General features: G+C 50.3%; 1 protein-coding gene across 2 annotated transcripts in view; it reads left to right on the top strand.

The window, feature by feature from the left end:
• The first annotated feature begins 1,050 nt into the window (after positions 1–1,050).
• LOC135275741 (5'(3')-deoxyribonucleotidase, mitochondrial) overlaps positions 1,051–19,165 on the top strand; it is a 35,941-nt gene continuing 17,826 nt past the window's right edge. For both annotated transcript variants that reach the window (XM_064378242.1, XM_064378241.1), the window contains exons 1-3: positions 1,051–1,317; positions 4,471–4,571; positions 16,357–16,417. In XM_064378242.1, the coding sequence (XP_064234312.1) occupies positions 1,051–1,317; positions 4,471–4,571; positions 16,357–16,417 (429 nt within the window). The remainder of the gene's footprint in view (positions 1,318–4,470; positions 4,572–16,356; positions 16,418–19,165) is intronic.

Here is a 19,165-nt window from a genome sequence, read left to right as displayed (position 1 = left end):
ACTTCCTAGGAGAGGCCCTCCCTGCCCACCCCTGCTAATCCCCCCACCTGTCTCCACCATCCCATCACCATGCTCTTTAAGGTTTTTGTTTTGTTTTTTTCTTGTAAAGAAAGTGGGCTGGGCATGGTGGTAGCTCACTCTTGTTAACTCTTGTTATCCTAGCACTTTGGGAGGCTGAGATGGGAGGATTGCTTGAGCCCAATTCTAAAAAAAAAAAATACCAGGATGTGGTGGCATGCCCCTGTGGTCCCAGCTACTCAAGAGGCAGAAGCAGGAGGATCCCTTGGGCCCAGGAAGTCGAGGCTGCAGTGAACCGGGATCACGCCACTGCTTCCAGCCTGGGCAACAGAGCAAGAACTTGTCTCCAAAAAAAAGCAGACTATACAGGGGTACATAATATATAATATATATTCATATATTTACTTGAGAATCATTTTTACTAAGGCAATTAGATGTTAGCACGTTACTGGTTCTATCAGTCTCTCCGCAGGCACTCGCTATAAATGAAGCAGAGGTTTTCAGAGCACACATCACCCTGTTTTGGCTTCTCCGTGCTGTTGTCTGGCTCCCCTTCTAAAACGTAAGTTCCAGGATGGCCAGAACTTTGTTCTATTTGGTTCACACGCGACACAGTAAGTGCTCAGAAATGTCTAACGACACAGGCCCGCTCCTCGGTTTGCACTGCTCCTCCGTGGCCCCCTATGCAGTGGGAGAAGGTAGTTTGGGCCCAGGGTCCAGGGAGAAGACGCGAATGGAGAGCCCGGGAATGCGGACCTTCAAGAAGCGCCGGGGGCCCAGGGCTCTCAGTCCTCCGAGCCCCGCCCCCGGGCTCCGCCTCCTCCGGTGCTTGTCCCTTTAAGGGCCGCGCGCGCCGTTGTCTCGCTCTGGGGCCGGTACCTGCGCGCCCGCGCCCCGCGTCCCTAGCTCCGCGCCCCGCACGTTTCCAAGTGTTGGGGGCTTGTCCTCCGCCGCGGTCATGTCCACTGGCCGGCCGCGGCAGCCCCGCGCGGCCCAGGTCCCCGCGCCCGCGCTGGGCCGGCGCGCTGGGCCATGATCCGGCTGGGCGGCTGGTGCGCGCGGCGGCCCCGTGGCGCGGCGGTTCCCGCGGGGTGGCGCGGGGCGGCGGGTGGGCCGGGCCTGGCGGGCAGTCGCGCCCTGCGGGTGCTGGTGGACATGGATGGCGTGCTGGCCGACTTCGAGGGCGGATTCCTCAGGAAGTTCCGCGCGCGCTTCCCCGACCAGCCCTTCATCGCGCTGGAGGACCGGCGCGGCTTCTGGGTGTCGGAGCAGTACGGCCGCCTGCGGCCAGGGCTGAGCGTGAGCGTCCCTGCCCGGCCCCGCGCCGGGCCCCCTTCCCGCCCCAGGCCCCCTTCCCGCCCCGGGCCCCCTTCCCGCCCCGGGCCCCCTTCCCGCCCCGGGCCCAGACCCCGCGCCGCTGCGGCGGGAAAACGAGGTCGCCTCCCAGCCGTGGCCCAGGGCACCCCCTGCGCGGGTGACCTTGGACGGTCAGCGCCCCAGCCTCGCGGTGGCCCTCTGGTAGAATAGGGTCAGGTCGAGGTGGGGGGGACCAGGGGCCACGGGCCACAGGCCACAGCCCACCGGGAAGACACAGCCCTGCGCTCGGGATCTGTTGGCTGCCATCCAGGGCTTCTGAAAATGCGGGAGAGTACAAAGTGTTAATGTATCTGACTCTCCATCTGAAGCTGACTTTAACGTTAATTTGTGGTATATTTTGGCCTCAAGTCGTTTGTTAAATTTTTAGATAAATAAACGTTGTTAAGTTGTCCTCTTTCACCCAGACCGCCATCACGTTCCCACTCGTTTGTCCTCCGGACTTTTATGGGTATCTTTACCCATCTTTTTTACCGTTGTCCATGAAAGCATAGCTTCCAGTGGTATTTGAGGCCCAGAGAGGTTTTGTGACTTTCTGGGGGTCACACAGCGAGTCAGTGGTCAAGGTGAGGTGGGATCCACCTCGTCTTTTTTTTTTTTTTTTTTTTTTTTTGAGACAGTTTTGCTCTTCTTGCCCAGGGTGGAGTGCAGTGGTGCCATCTGGGTTCACCGCATTTTCTGCCTCCCGGGTTCAAGTGATTCTCCTGCCTCAGCCACTCAAGTAGCTGGGATTACAGGCATGCACCAACTCCCCTGGCTAATTTTGTATTTTTAGTAGAGATGGGGTTTCTCCATGTTGGCCAAGCTGGTCTCGAACTCCCGACCTCAGGTGATCTGCCTGCCTCGACTTCCCAAAGTTCTGGGATTACAGGCGTGAGCCACGCGCCCGGCTGCCTCATGTCTTATCCCCTTGCAGAGGTGGCCTTCCTAAACACCTGAGCTCAACCCCTCCCCTCTGACTCCCGAGGGGTTCTGTTCAGGATGGATAGAGGGGAAAGAAAGATCCAAGAGGGACGTTTACACGCAGAGTTTGATTGGTAAATTTGAAGTATTTTGCAAAAGGAACAGGGGATTTTGGCATGCACAAAATTAAAGAGGCTGAGTGTTTTCTGGCATCCCTCGATTGGCCACCTAGGGTCGCTGCCGGAGGATCTGATAAAGAGAAGGAAGTTACAAGAGCCCTTTTTTTAGCCACAAGTTCACTGCATCCTCTCTTTTGTTGGGTAGATATTATCTCTGTTTTCCAGATGAGGAAACTTGCCCCAAGTCACATGCTGCTCAGGGGCTCAGTCAGGACTCAAACCTAAGTCTGTCTGCCTCCCAAGCAGAGTTAGAGCTCCCCACTCCAGAGTCCTGTTCTCTGTCCTGCTATCTCTAACAAGTGACGTTTCTTCTGACTTCAAAAAGATGCCTCATCAGTAATGTGGTTTGTTGAGGGACAGGTTTTCAAAAAGGAAACCAAGTGCCATTTGTCTGCATCAACACCAGGCCCTTCAGAAGGTGACTTTCCCAGAGCCCAGTGTGCCGAGCTCTTCCATGGCCGATGCCTAATGATGAGCTTTAAACTGGAGAAAACATCCTAGTACTTTCTGCAGCCTCAGGAATAGGCTCCAGTGTGCCGTGAGCGTTCATGTATAGACAGCGCTTGGCATTGGGAGTCTGGGCACTGTACATCCACCCAGGAGTGGATTATCGTGGAAACAGCCCACCCCCAACTCTGAAAAGTGCAGCGGCTTTTCCAGTTCATTGTGCAAATGTGCAGGCTCTGCAAGTGCGGGGTTACTGGTTTCCAAGCACAAGGCAAAGGCACATGGCAATAAGAAGGGTACCCTGGGAGTAGTCTGCTGGCTTCCCCTACTTCCCTTCCTTAGGATGGTTTGCTGCTGCAGACATCCCTGGGCCTCCCCTTGGCCGAGCTGGCCCAATAGCTGTGGTTAAAACAACACCCCCACACGTGGCTCCTTTTGTGTATGTAGGCATTTCTGTTTTCAAAATTCTGCTCTGTCTGTATTCCCTTTGAACTTCACAGTACCCCATGTGGGATGTGAGGATCAAATGTGTTTCAGTAATAAGCATGCATTTGCCTAGTCCCTGTGGTTCTTAAGCGTGTTGCTGGTGTGCTCTCAGAGCATCCTCCAGTCATCCATGGGACACGGTGGCGTCTTTCATAGCGTGCAGAACGACCTGGCGGAGGCACTGCCTGCACTGCACACGCGGGATTTAGGCTCCTGCTTCTCGTAGGCTGACATGTGTCTCCCCTCTGGTTGTCACATTCCCCTTGCCTGACCCTAGAAAAGGTGCTGCACTCTGGCCCAGTAGCAGAAAGGGGAAAGGAGAAAGGCAGTGGGGGTGGGGCAGTGGGGAGGAGGGGGTTAGGAGTTGGAGGTTCTCCTCCCAGCTCAGCTGCTGTTTTGCTGTGTGACATCAGGTGGATCTCTTCCCCATTCTGAGCCTCAGTTTTCTCATAAGTAAAATGAGGGTCTGCATTTTTGCTTTGCAACTCTAAAAGCAGCAGAGTCCTTTTTTTTTTCATGTACTTATTGGCACCTTGACATATAAAACAGATGAAAGCAGAGCTCTTCTGGTTGATGTGGGGAGGATCCTGGACTCCCTAAATTGTCCTTTTACCCTGCCTCCTCCTCCCCCTTGTCCGTCATGGCACAGCAATGCCCTTAAAGATCTCTGAGTCCCTCCAGTTCTTAAGTTTAAGGACTCTACTGCCACAGCAAGAGCTGTTCCAGCCTCAGTCTCCACAATGCTTCTGGCCAGTTGAATCCAGCCTAGCAAGCATGCAGTTTCTGACAATTGGCCTCAGGTCCCAGAGAGCTCCATAGCCCTGGCATTTTAGCTGGTCTCTGCTGGATCCCGACAGAAGCCAGGTCCTTTCTGGAAAGGGGCTCGAAGCCCACACACTCTCTGCACTTCCCCCAGGAAATATGTCCTTGGGTGTGTGCTATGTCCTTGGGGAAGTGAGAAGACTGTGGGACCCCTCCCCCCATAGCCTGGATATACTCCCTGAGATGAGGGCAGTAAAGTGCTGAGGACCCTAGAAGTAACTTGTTTTTCTCAACTTCTCAGGAGAAGGCCATCAGCATTTGGGAGTCAAAGAATTTCTTTTTTGAACTTGAGCCTCTGCCAGGGGCCGTGGAAGCTGTGAAGCAGATGGCCAATCTACAAAAGTAAGTTTGTCTTCCTGGCCCTGCCCAGCCAGGCCACTCAGCCCCGTACCTCCTTCCGGCTTCTTCCCTTCTCTGCCTTCTCCCTTCTCGCTCCTTGGCCCTGCACAAGGCTGCACTTGCCTCATTGTTGCTGAATTTGGGGAAAACCGCTGAGTAAAATGGACTCCAGGCCAGGCGCGGTGGCTCACGCCTGTAATCCCAGCACTCTGGGAGGCCGAGGCAGGCAGATCACAAGGTCAGGAGATGGATACCATCCTGGCTAACATGGTGAAACCCTGTCTCTACTAATAATACAAAAAATTAGCCAGGTGTGGTGACACACACCTGTAGTCCCAGCTACTTGGGAGGCTGAGGTAGGAGAATCGCTTGAACCCGGGAGGTCGAGGTTGCAGTGAGCCGAGATTGTGCCACTGCACTCCAGCCTGGGTGACAGAGCAAGACTCCGTCTCAACAACAGCAACAAAAAATGTGTACAGAGTTCTTCCCATTGATGTACAAAATAAACGTGTGTAGGTTTCTTTTTAGGGGTGATGTAAAAACTCTGAAATGGATATGGTAGGTCTGGGTACTGTGGCTCATGCCTGTAATTCCAGCACTTTGGGAGGCTGAGGCAGGCGGATCACAAGGTCAGGAGATCGAGACCATCCTGGCTAACATAGTGAAACTTTGTTTCTACTAAAAATACAAAAAATTAGCTGTGCGTGGTGACATGCGTCTATAGTCCCAGCTACTTGGGAGGCCGAGGCAGGAGAATTGCTTGAACCTGGTAGGCAGAGGTTGCAGTGAGCCGAGACCGCATCATTGCACTCCAACCTGGGTGACACAGCAAGGCTCCATCTTGGAAAAAAAACACAAGAAACAAAAAATGGACTCCATTTGTAGGCTATGATGTTTTGATCCAGGAACTTGAGGAAATACCCAGTTTATTTTGGTCTGGTTCCTTGGGTGTTCAAAGCTCGTTTATTCAGCAAATATCTCAGAACTGACTGTGCTAGATACTGCAGGCCCCAGGGATTCGGTAATGAGCAAAGCATAGTCCTTGCCCTCATGAAGTTTCCAGTCCAGACAGAGCAGACATTAAAGAATCACAAAGTGAAAACAATCGCAGATTGTCCAAAGAGCTGAAGGAAAAGAGGTTCAGTGGGAAACCTCATTTAGAAAAAGGCAGTTAAGAAAAGAGGAATGGTATTGCTTGAGATATTTCTGTTTTGTTCTGATAAAATGAGTAATTCTGTGGACTGAAGCCCCCTACTCAGTGACCGTTACAGAGTCCACTGTGACCCATTGACAATTACAGAGGATGTCCTTCCCTGAGAAGCCTTACTGACACATAAATGACGTACCACACAGTCCGCCCATTTAAAGCATATATTCCAGTGGTTTTACAAAACCATTTGCAAAGTTGTGCAACCATCACCGTGTCCATTTTTTTTTGAGATGGAGTTTTGCTCTTATCACCCAGGCTGAAGTGCAGTGGCACGGTCTCAGCTCACTGCAACCTCACCTCCCGGATTCAAGCGATTCTCCTGCCTCAGCCTCCCGAGTAGCTGGGTTTACAGGCACATGCCACCACACCCAGGTGATATTTGTATTTTTAGTAGAGACGGGGTTTTCACCATGTGGGTCAGGCTAGTCTTGAACTCCTGACCTCATGATCCGCCTGCCTTAGCCTCCCAAAGTACTGGGATTAAAGGCATGAGCCACAGCGCCGGGCCCCACCATATCCATTTTAAAGCTTTTTCATCACCCCTAAAAGAAACCTTGTACCCATCAGCAGTCACTCCCATTCCTGCCCTCTCCTCTAACCCCTGGCAATCACTATTCTACTTTCTGTCTTTAGGAATTTGCCTATTCTGGGGATATCATATAAATGACATCATAGAATATTTGTTTTTTTGGGTCTGGCTTCTTTCATTTAGCACATGTTTTCAAGTTCATTCGTGTTGTAGCATCTATCAATACTTACTCTTTTTATGGCTGAATAATATTCCAGCTATTGGATATGTATGGATCTAATACATGGATAGACAACATGTATTGATGTATTTATCAGTTGATAGATGTTTGGGCTGTTTTCACTTTTGAGCTATTAGGAATAGTGTTGCTATGAACATTCTTGTAAGTATTTATTTGAATCTTGTTTTCAATTCTTTTTTTTTTTTTTTGAGACAGAGTCTTGCCCTGTCACCCAGGCTGGACTGCAGTGGCATGATGATGGCTCACTGCAGCCTCTACCACCTGGACTTGAGCTCTCCTCCTGCCCCAGCCTCTGGAGTAGCTGTGGCCACAGGTGCACACTACTACACCCAGCTAAGTTTTCATTTTTTGTAGAGGTAGGATCTCCCTATGTTGCCTAGGCTGGTCTCAAACTCCTAGGCTCAAGCAGTCCTCCTGCCTCAGGCTCCAAAAGTGCTGAGATTACAGATGTTTTCAGTTCTTTTGGGAATATACCTAGGAATGGAATTGCTAGACCATGGGATAATTCTGTTTGATATTTTGAGGAAATGCTAAACTGTTTTCCAAAGCAACTGCACCATTGCACATTTCCCACTAGCATCATTTCAAGGTTCCAGTTTCTCTACCTCTTTGTAAACACTTGTTAATTTCTTTTTCACTTTAGCCATCCTGGTGGTTGTGAAGTGATTTTGGTTTGCATTTCTCTGATGGCTAATGATGCTCAAGCATCTTTGTCTTTTTTTTTTTGAGACATCATTTTGCTCTCGTTGCCCAAGCTGGGGTGCAATGGCGCAATCTCTGCTCACTGCAACCTCCGCTTCCCAGGTTCAAGCAGTTCTCTTGCCTCCGACTCCTGAGTAGCTGGGATTACAGGCCTGTGGTACCACGCCCGGCTAATTATTTTGTATTTTTAGTAGAAACGGGGTTTCACCATGTTAGCCAGCCTGGTCTCAGACTCCTGACCTCAGGTGATCTGCCCACCTTGGCCTCCCAAAGTGCTGGGATTACAGGCGTGAGCCACTGCACCGGCCACATCTTTTTCTTTTTAGACAGGGTCTGGCTCTGTCACCCAGGCTGGAGTGCAGTGGTGTGATCTTGGTCCACTGCAACCCCTGCCCCTCCTCCACTTCCCCACCTCCCAGGCTCAAGTGATCCTCCCACTTCAACCTCCCAAGTAGCTGGGACCACAGGGATGTACCACCATGCCTGGCTATTTTTTTTTGTATTTTTAGTGGAGACAGTGTCTCACCATGTTGCCCAGGCTGGGCTCAAATTCCTGGGCTCAAGTGATCTGCCTGACTTGGCGTGCCAAGTGCTGGGATTACAGGTGTGAAACACCACACCTGGCCTCAAGCATCTTTTCATGTGCTTATTGGCCATTTTAAATTTTCTTTAAAGAAATGTTTATTCAGATCCTTTGTTGAGTTTTTCAGTTGGGTTGTCTTTTTTTATCATTAACTTTTGGATAGGGTCAGGCACAGGATAACTTACTTTTGAATATACCACTATCTTTTTTTTTATTTTTTGTAGAGACAGGGTCTCACTATATTGCCCAGCTGGTCTTGAACTGCTGGCCTCAAGCGATCCTTCTGCCTTGGCTTTCTGCTGGGATTACAGGCATGAGCCACTGTGCCTGGCCTTTTTTCCATTGTTAACTTGTAAGAGTAATTTATATATTCTAGATACAAGTCTCTTATCAAATCCATGATTTACAAATATATTCTCTCATTCTGTAGGCTGTTGTTTCACTTTCTTAATTTTCCCTTAGAAACACAAATGTTTTTACTTTTGGTATAGTCCAATTTACCTGTATTTTTCTTTTGTCACTTGTATTTTTATGTCATATCAAGAAGCCCTTGCTGACTGAAGGTCTCAAAGATTTGCTCCTGTGTTTTCTTTAAGAGTGTTAGTTTTAGCTCTTCCATTTAGGTCATGATCCATTTTGAGTTAATTTTTGTATATGGTGTGAGGTAGGGGCCAAATTTCATTCTTTTCCTTGTAGATATCCAGTCGTCCCAGTTCCATTTATTGAAAAGACTATTTTTTTCCCTGCTGAATGGTCTTGACACTCTTGCTGAGAATTAATTGGCCATTAATGTAAGGGTTCATTTCTAGACTCGGATAACTTTTTTTGGCCACATTTTGCTTGAATTTAGCAACCTGAATGACAAATCAAATGTAAGGTATGATTTGGCCTTCATTGTGCCATGTAAATGCCTCTAAACACTGTCAAATTTTAAAGTTCTAATATGATAAATAGGTGTCAGAGAAACACAAAATACAGAGTTTGAGTTGAATTGTAGACCTTATTTGGTAGTAATTTATCTTTGGATGTGATTCCAGGTCCTGCAGAGTAGTGAATTTTATTCTGATTTATGGTATGAACTTGATGTATATATAGTGTTGGTAGCAAGAGTTTGAGAGGCAAAGAATATGTATATAGCATTCACACTTAAGCTTTCAAAACTCTGCTCACAGCCTGGATCAATGTGTGCTGTCCTGCAGCCACATGGTTGTGTGCTGGGAAGCTGCAGGACATGGTGGTTTGAAGTGGGGTCCTGGACATAGGCTGCCCAGGTTCACATCCTTACTTCCCTGGAATCTCACTCTCAGATGTCAGGCAAGTTATTAAACTTTCTGGGTCTCAGTAAAATGGAGATAATGAGAAAGTCCTCAGTAGAGTGCCTGGCACATAGCAGGTGCTAAGCAAATGCTAGCTGCTGCTGTTGCCATTCTGTAAGATTTAATAGGCATGTCACAAGAAAAGCATCCTTGAGCCACCACAGTATGGGAAATACTGGATTAGTTTGGCTTCTTCACCGTAGAACTTTTCAGAGCTTTTAACTGCTTGTGGGTTTTGTGGCACTTCACTGGGGTAGGAGAGGATGCAGCTTTCTTCAAAAGTATTCTTGCTTGGGTGGGGTGTGGTAGCTCATGCCTGTAATCCATCACTTTGGGAGACCAAGGCAGGAGAATCACTTGAGCCCAGGAGTTTGAGACCAGCCTGGGCAACACAGCAAGATCATGTCTCTACTAAAAATAATAATAATAATAATAAAAAGAAGCCAGGCGTGCTGACCTGTCCCTGTAGTCCTAGCTACTTGGGAAGCTGAGGCAGGAGGGTCACTTGAGCCCAGGAGTTCAAGGCTGCAGTGAGCTATGATCACGCCACTATACTCCTGCATGAGCAACAGAGCAAGACCCTGTCTCTTCAAAAAAAAAAAAAAAAAAAAAAAAAAGGTATTCTAGCTAGAACATTTTTTCATAGCTTCTCTATTAACACCTTTCCAGAAATTCCAGTTTGGGAATGCAAATCTAGACCATACTCAGTGGTCCTTTATCTCCATTTGATTCTAAACTTGGTAGAAGATTCCTATAGTCAGTTTGTGCCCAGTATCTAGACAAAGTGAAGGGACTTGTCAGTAACTGAGGTGATAAATGTATATCTGGTGCTGAAGTGGGCACTCTGAGGACAAGAGATGTGGGCCCAGTAGCAGAGACCAGGGCTGATCAGTCATCCTCATGACTTTATCCAGCACCTGCTGCATGCTCGGCCTTATCCCAGGGGCTGCAGACACATAAATAGGTAAGCGAGTTCTTACCTTCAAAGAGTTCTCTGGTAAGTACGCATTGGAACATAGATCTCAAAGGAATTGTGGCATTGGGGTGCAGGCAGGCAGAAACTGCTTCTCCCAGGGAGGCTGCACCACTGTGCTGCCATCTTGAGGAATGAAAAGGAACCTGCCAGGTGATGAAGGGCAAGGGGACTCCAGGTAGGAGGAGAACTGTTGAGCAGACGCCCAGAGGACTCTCCTGAGATGGCCTCGGTGGCATGTCCTGCCGTGTTCCAGCAGCTCTGTGCATGAGATAGGTCTTCCCTGGGCAGAGCCTCAGGTTCTGAAGAACCTGGTTTGGAATATCTTCGGGGTGACCATTCTTTTTATTGTTCCGGAATACATGAATATGTATATATATTTGAGATGGTCTTGCCCTGTCATCCAGGCTGGAGTGCAGTGGCGCCATCTTGGCTCACTACAACCTCCACCTCCTGGGTTCAGGCGATTCTCCTGCATCAGCCTCTGGAGTAGCTGGGATTACAGGTGCCTTCTACCACACCCAGCTATTTTTTTTGTATTTTTAGTAGAGATGGGGTTTCACCATGTTGGCCAGGCTGGTTTCAAACCCCTGACCTCAAGTGATCCACTTGTCTCAGCCTCCCAAAATGCTAGGATTACAGGTGTGAGCCAGGTGCCCAGCCATGAATATATTCTTATAAAAGACTCCAATAGTGTGAGCATGTGTGAAAATGTGTCAGTTGCCCTATCTCCCTGCATATGCCCGCCTCGGCCCACCCTTTTTGCCCTAGTTAAGAATTTGGTGTTTATGCATCCAGACCTTTTGAAGTGCACCCCCTACATATGCAGATATAGATTTACAAATTTATGTGTCCCACCCAGCAGCCAGTGATTTTTTTTTAAACCAAATTCGGATGATGTTAGCCCCACTGCTTAAAGCCTTCTACTAGCTTCATACTGTGCTAAAATCCCACACTCCCTCAGCCAGCCTGCGAAGGCTGTCTGCCCTCTGGTCCTGCCTTCCCCTCTAACCTCTGTCCTTCCTCTGCTCCTGTCATGCTGGCTTCTTTCCTGCCCCTTGTTTCTGGTCTTAGGACCTTTGTTCTCGTTACATGTTCCCGGAATGTTTCTGCCTTAGTTCTTCACACAGCCAGATTGTTTTTCTCTTTTATGCTGAGTACCTTGCATGTTGCTCCTCACAGAGGCCTTCCCTGACAACTGCAGCTCAGGTCTCTGCCCTCCCCTCCTGCTCGTTCTGTCCCATGATCCTGGGTGTGTACTCTAAGCTGAAATTGCATGTCTGTGTCTGTCTCTTCCTCTTTCGAATGCCAGCTCCCTGAGGTCAGGGATTGTCTTGGTTCCGGCTCTATTCTCAGTTCCCAGAATGATGCCTGGCACATCCATACACTCAAAATATTTGCCAAATGAATAACTTTATGTGCATTATCCCGTAGTAATTGTTGATTTTCAAAAACATGTTTTTTTTTTTTTTTTAATAACAATTTTGGATGAAACCACTCATTTGGAAGGATAAGAACTTAAACCTGATTTTAGCATGGTGCTCACTGTTGTGGAGCCTAGAGTAAGAGGCATTTCATTCATGGGTTCATTCAACATACATAGTTTACCACTTAATATGCACCCAGTACTAGGCTAGCACTGGGGATATATTTGGAAATAAGACAGCTAAGGTCTCACGCCTCAGGGAGTTTACGTCACAGCAGGGAAGATGACAACATATAAACGAAAATAATTTCCAATTGTGATAAGCTCTGTGAAGAACTAAACAAGGTGCTGTGCTGGAGAGTAAACCGGGAAGGGCTGCTTTAGGTGGGGTGGGAAGCTTGCTCTAGGGAGCTGAGAACTGACTTCAGACCTGAAGAGTAAGAATGAACAGGCCAGTGAAGAGTCGGGACAGGCCTTGCAGGCCGAGAGAGGAGCAGCCGTAAATGCCCTGAGCCGGGCCAGACCTTCGTTTATGTGAGTAACATAAAGGAACTGGACAGCTGGAACTGGAACTTAGGGGGCATGCTGCGGGTGGCAGCGGGGCAGGGTGCAGAGGGTGAGGTTGAAGAGAGATTGATGTGATCTAACTTGGTTTTTTTTTTTTTTTGAGACAATCTCACTCTGTTGCCCAGACTGGAGTGCAGTGGTATGATCTCAGCTCACTGCAACCTCTGCCTCCCGGGTAAAAGCAATTTTCCTGTTTCAACCTTCTGAGTAACTGGGACTACAGGTGTGTGCCAACACACCTGGCTAATTTCTGTGTTTTTAGTGGAGATGGGTTTTCACTGTGTTGGCCAAGCTGGTCTTGAACTCCTGACGTCCTGACACCTCGGACTCCCAAAGTGCTGGGCTTACAGGTGTGAGCCACCACACCCTGCTGTAACTTAGGTTTCTATTTTTATTTATCTATTTCTTTGAGACAGAGTTTCGCTCTTATCACCCAGGCTGGAGTGCAGCGGCGCTTTCTCGGCTCACTGCAACCTCTGCCTCCTGGGTTCAAGTGATTCTTCTGCCTCAGCCTCCCAAGTAGGTGGGATTACAGGTGCCTGCCACCATGCCTGGCTAATTTTTGTATTTTTAGTAGAGATGGGATTTCACCATGTTGGCCAGGCTCTTCTCAGACTCCTAACCTTAGGTGATCTGCTGTCCTTGACTTCCCAAAGTACTGGGATTACAGGCTTGAGCCACTGTGCCTGGCCATAACTTAGGTTTTTAAAATGTGGATTTGGGGCAATGCATTTGGATAGATATTTTTCCAATGAAGATATACAGATGGCCAATAAGTACATGAAAACATCATCAGTCATTAGGGAAATGCAAGTCAAAACCCCAAGGAGGAGCCGGGCGAGTGGTACTCACCTGTGGTCCCAGCTACTCGGAAGGCTGAGGAGGGAGGATCCCTTAAGCCAGCCTAGGCAGCAACATAGACTGTCTCTAAAAAGACCACAATTCACATTGTGGGTGTGAGTATAAAGTTGTGCAGCTGCTGTGGAAAAAACCTTTAAAAACATTTCCTCAAAATGTTAGGCCGGGTGCAGTGGCTCATGCCTGTAATCCCAGCACTTTGGGAAGCTGAGGAGGGCGGATCACTTGAGGTCAGGAGTTGGAGACCAGCCTGGCTAACATGGTGAAACCCCCGTCTCAACTAAAAATACAAAAATTAGCTGGGCGTGGTGGTGGGCGCCTTGTAATCTCAGCTACTTGGGAGGCTGAGGCGGGAAAATTGCTTGAACCTGGGAGTGGGGGTTGCAGTGAGCTGAGATAATGCTACTGCACTCCAGGTTGGGTGACAGAGTGAGACTCCATTTCAAAAAAAAACCAAAAAAGTTAGACATAGACTTACTGTATGAGTCAGCAATTCCACTCATTGATATATACCCAAAGGAATTGAAAACAGGTATTCAAACAAATACTAACACCCGAATGTTTCAGCAGCACAATTCACAGCAACCAAAAGGTAGAAACAACCCAAGTATCTTTTAAGCGATTGATGGATTTTATTTATTTATTTATTTGTTTGAGATGGAGTTTCACTCTTGTTGCCTGGGCTGGAGTGCAATGGTGCAATCTCGGCTCACCACAACCTCCGCCTCCCAGGTTCAAGCAATTCTCCTGCCTCAGCCTCCCCAGTAGCTGGGACTATAGGTATGCACCACCATGCCAGGCTAATTTTTGTATTTTTAGTAGAGATAGGGTTTCACCATATTGGCCAGGCTCATCTCGAACTCCTGACCTCAGGTAATCCACACGCCTCGGCCTTCAAAAGTGCTGGGATTACAGGAGTGAGCCACCACACTCAGCCTCCCATGTGTGTCTTTATGTCCAAATTTATTGACTTGTACCCTTTTAATATGTGTGTTTATTGCATGTTGATTATACCTCGGTAAAGCTGTTTAACAAGACTCAGTCTGGATGCTGGGTGGAAATGCTTGGGGAGCGAGAACTGGAAGCTGAGGAGTCAGTGGAGATGGTTGTGGCTGCTCAGTGGGAGGCGGCTCAGTTGGGTCTGGGATGAGGTCTGTGGAGAGAGGCTGGTGGATGATGTGTGCTTTGGTGGGACCCATAAGACCTGGGGATGGATCTGATATTGGGGGTAGGAGAAAGGTAGGAAAAAGAGGTGATTTTTAGGTGTTTTGCTTGAGCACAATTCCGTCTTTATCATCTCTATTTATCTAAAATAGTCCAGGAACTGAGGGAAGACTCAGGGAAGGACAGGCTTTAGAGCAGAGGACCACATGTCCCACATCGGAAATCCTGTATGAGGTGTGTGAGGTGTCCAGGTGGGTGTAAGGCTGGTGCTGAGAGAGGCTGGGACACATCAGCATGCAGAAGGTGTTTAAAGCAGGAGTGCAGGCAGAGAGCCCCCGAGGGTCTGGACCCAACCTGGAGAGGTCAGCAGAGGAGTAGATGGGGAGTCTGGGCCCAGCACCTGGCGAGGAGCTGGAATGGAGGAGGAAGAGAGCCCAGTGGCAGGTGAGCTTCCACATCCATGATGAGGTGCACTCAGAGTCTCACCCACAAGAAGATTGAGGAAATGAGGCAGATGTGTCCTGACTCTGCCCAGAGTGCCAGAGAGGGCACTGGAGAGAGCTGCCAAGCAGTTGGAGGCCCTGGCTCAGTGTCAGGAATTGAAGATGAAATGGGTCCAACTGATGATGTGAATTTTCTTCTCCAGCAACATTGAGTTGCTTGGGTGCAGGTGGGAGGAGTGGGATAGCTGGGCTCCTTCAGGGGCCTGGCGAGACAGGCCTGCGTGGAGCACAAGAAACGCAAGCAGAGGATGGCAGCAAAGGCTGGGCCCCAGCTGGATAAAGGCGGGTCGCCAAGTTGGGACAAGGACGGTGTCTCCATGAGGCTGAAGAGTTGAGTGCAGGATGAGAGAACACATGTGCTGAAGCGTTGTGGGTGGTGGCCAGGGAGGCAAAGCCTGAGACTAGGATTTGGGGGGAAGTGATTCCAAGCTCCATGGGGTGACAGTAGGAGACGTATTGGAGGTTGGGTGTTTGGAGGTGGAGAGGAAGGTGTTTGGAGGTGGGGAAGGTTAGGAACTGAGTGACAAGGTGTTGGATCTGCACCTGTGCACGCACATACATGTGGACATGTATCAAGTCACTGAGGACTGCGATGGAGCAGGAGTGGAGAGTCCAGCCAGTGACAGAGTGCATGAGGGATAGTAACTGGCAATGGTGACAGCGGCCAGGAAGGGCAGCAGGGATGTGCTATAGGGTGTGGGTACTGGCATCAGGGATCTGGAAGGAGCAATGGAGAAGGAAGACGCCGCCATCTCTGAAGTCTGTGGGGTGTGAGGAAGAGGCAGCTCTCACTCAGAGGCGAGCTGGGGAGGTGCACCCTTGATGTGAGGCCAGTTTCGGTTGGGGCAGGAGTGAGGATGTTGGGGAGAGGCTGAGTCTTCAGGAGAGGGGCTGGCATGGCTGGCGGAGGTAGTGCCAAGAGTCAGGTAATGAGAGGGCACACCCTGTGCCCAGGAACCTGACAGTCTCACCTCTGCCTCTTGGGGGACTCGTTTGCCAGAGAGAGAGCATCAGCAAAGTTCTGTCTTCCAGAGGCTCAGCAAAATGCACAGGAGGTACAGGTTCCAGTGGCGAATGCCGGCCTCATGAGGGTGTTTGGGACCAAGTGGCCCCATTAGTGAGGGCTAGGGCCCTGTGGGCATGAGGGTGCAGGCACCTGGGAGGCCATTTGGGTCAGCTGCCCCATGGTTACAGCACAGCACTGCGACCCCGGGGACTTGGTGCTCCTCATGCTGAGCCAAGCCAGGCCTGTCTTTCAGGGACTCGATCACTGCAGGGCTCAGCCCAGCATGGAGTAGGCCCCTTCTCTGTGTTCCCCGGGCCAGGGGACTTGCACACTAGAATCCTTCTTCCTCATAGATTTCTTGACTTACCTCTCTGCATCACAGGAGGCCCTGCAGGCAGATGTCCAGCCCAGAGCTGGCTGCCCATGGCCAGGGTAGGGTCATGTGGCTGCCCAGGGCCATGGGATGGGGCAGACACACGAGGCCAATGCCTCTGGCATGGAGATAGTACAGGGTGGTGGGGCTCCCACAGCAGGTGAAGGGTTCAGACTCAAAGGGTCCAGCCCTGTGAAGGCGGGGCAGGTGGGGAGGGCCTCGGGTGGTGAGTCGGGGGCTGCAGGCTCTCCGCTCAGCCGGGGCAAGTGGGGAGGGCCTCGGGTGGTGAGTCAAGGGCTGCAGGCTTGCCACTCAGCCTCCCTTCTCTTGTTGACAGCACTGACGTCTTCATCTGCACAAGCCCCATCAAGATGTTCAAGTACTGTCCCTATGAGAAGGTAAGGCATGCATCTGCTCAGCTGGACCTCACCTGTGTTCAAACAGGTGAGGGGTGTGGGACCCAGCCTGCCTGTGGAAAGGGGATGGACCCTCGCAGCACTCCCCCACCTCTGTGACAGTAGCTCCCGCTCCCCAGGGCCCTCTCCAGCCCCAGCCTGAGGCTCTAGATGGGGACTCGTTATGATGCAAGTTCTCTGGGAAGAGTACCTGTCACCGTGTCAGGTCAGCCTGGCCCAGAGCAGGCCTTTGAAGGGTGAGAACCATAGCTGGGGAGGGCCTGGAGGCACGTGGATATATTTCCATGGAAAGTCTCACAAAGGTGAGCTGGGTAAAGTTCATTTTGCTATTTACTCACTTTATTATCTTCATTGAAAAGAATTAGAATTGCATGACATTGAGACCTTTCTGGAAATTGGGAACTTGAAGTGGCCAAACCCAGAGGAAAGGTCTGTGACCCTGGAGGAGGCGCTCGTGCTGGAGGCCAGAGCAGCTCTTCCCAAGCTCAGGAAGGTGAGATCTTCATCCTGGAGCCCCTCCTGCTCTGGGGGCGTCAAACCTTCAGGCATGAGTTCTTTCAGGGGTCTTCACATGACCTTTCTCTCTGGATTCCTTTTTTTTTTTGATGATGGAGTTTTGCTCTTGTCGTCACCCAGGCTGGAGTGCAGTGGCACGATCTCGGCTACTGCAACCTCTGCCTCCAGGGTTCAAACGATTCTCCTGCCTCAGCCTCCTCAGTAGCTGAGATTACAAGTGTCCACCACCAGGCCCAGCTAATTTTTTCTGTATTTGTAATAGAGACAGGGTTTTGCCATGTTGGCCGGACTGGTCTCAGACTCCTGAGCTCAGGTCATCCACCCGCCTTGGCCTTCCAAAGTGCTGGGATTCGAGGCATGAGCCACCAGGCCTGGCCTGGATTCTATATTTAAATGAAATTCATGGCCTGGCACAGTGTACTTCCAGTTACTCAGGAGGAGGCTGAGGCAGTCACTATTTTAGCTGGAGTTTCACTGGGTGGCCATGGTGGTCGACCAGCAACTATGGGAGTGAGATTAACAACAAGGCCTCATTCATCTGTTCCTGGGGATTAGATACTGACTTTGTGCCGATCGTCCCACCTTTGTAGCCTCAGCCCTGGACTGCCCTCAAGCTCCAGACACTCAGACCCAACGTATCTGTCCCTGGGGTGCTGATTTCCTTGCCGTGTCCTTCCTTCCCTCCCAGTGGGTGGCACTGCTGTCTGCCGGCCTCAGGTTGGAAGTCAGGGGCCATCCTGATGAATCTTCTCTAACCGCTCACCTCCAGCGTGTCGGTACGTCCCATGTCTTCTGGGACTGACTTCTAAACTGCGCCTGGCACATGTCCGCTTCTCTCTTCTCACTGCCACTACCCTGGCGTTTCCTCCTAGAACAGCTGACGGGGCCTCCTAAACTGTCTGCTCCTCTCAGTTCCACGCAGGCTGACAAGGCCTCTCACACAGCAGATCATGGCAGCTCCTCTTGAAACCTTTATGGTTGAAACCTCTTTATGGTTTCCCTTTAGAAACCATGTGCACATGCCTGGGCATGACCTGCAGGGCCTGCCTGCCTCTCCATCCACCGGGGCCCCCTCCCCATCTGCTTTTCCAGCAGCTTTTGGCTCGGAATGTTCTCCTCCCATCCCCAGTCCTGGTGCCTTCTCATCCGTGAGGCCTCCGCCCAGAAGTCTCCCCATATTTTGTGACCGTCATGTTTAAGTGTATTCTTTGTCCACCTTGGTTTTTGGATAACGCTTCCCACCATTGAAATGGGTTTACGTTTTCATCTGTGGCTTGTTCTTTGTCCATCTCCCGACTGGGCCGGGACCTGTGCAGGCTGGGCTCTCACCGTCCTGCCCGCTGTCAAGCCCAGCGCCCAGTGCAGGGCAGCACACCGTGAGTACTCAGCGTTTGTTGTTAGATGAGTAGATTCATTTGTCCAACAGAGAGTTACTAAATACCTGCGAGCAACAGTGCTTGCAGCTCATTTGACGCTTTGATACGCCAGGCGCTGTCCTTCTATTATCACTTTTGACGTTTATAACAGCTGCCTGTGAAACAAGAAAACTCTTCTGATTTGACAGATGAAGAAACTGAGGCTCCGAGGGATGAGGCAGCTCATGTACCGGGTCTGACGCTTGCCCAGGCAGTGAGGCCTGCTCTGGGTCTGCCTGTATGTTCCCCGGCAGGTAGCTAGCATTCACTCACTGGAGAGGATTTGGAAACAGTGCAGATATAAGAGGAAGGGGATGTCAGTTAGGACCCTAGTCCCAGCAACATCAACAGCCTCTGGCTAACTTGAACAAAGGCAGGACCGATTAGAAGGATGTTGCTTTGCTCAGGGAATCAAAGGGAAGCCTGAGGAAGCAGGCCTGAGACCACAGGGGCAGAGCTCACAGACTCTCCAGCGAAGAGTCCAAGATGCTGGAACCCCCTTTCTCCATCCTTGGGTTTCATTGCCCAAGATTCATAGTCCCAGGAGAGGGAGGCCCATCAGCTGAGCTTGGGTCCCACACCTAGCCCTGGGTGCCCTGATGGACTGTCCTAAAAGGCCACAGCTGGTGACAGAGGCCTGATTTTCCAGAGGAGTTGAGGTGCCGTTGCCAGAAGACAGGGCACACTGACAGTGGATGTCCTGATCGAACTAAATGAAAGAGCAAAGGCAACAAGAATCCACGTCTGCAGTCCCACCACCTGGAGAGAGATGCTGTTAGCACTTTGATCTGTTTCTAGC

This window comes from Aotus nancymaae, unplaced genomic scaffold, assembly GCF_030222135.1.
Source record: "Aotus nancymaae isolate 86718 unplaced genomic scaffold, 86718_ANA_hifiasm-v0.15.2.pri h1tg000018l, whole genome shotgun sequence".
In the NCBI taxonomy this organism is placed as follows: domain Eukaryota; kingdom Metazoa; phylum Chordata; class Mammalia; order Primates; family Aotidae; genus Aotus; species Aotus nancymaae.
The sequence above is the reverse complement of the archived record's forward strand: the minus strand, read 5'-3'. Positions and strand labels throughout refer to the sequence as shown.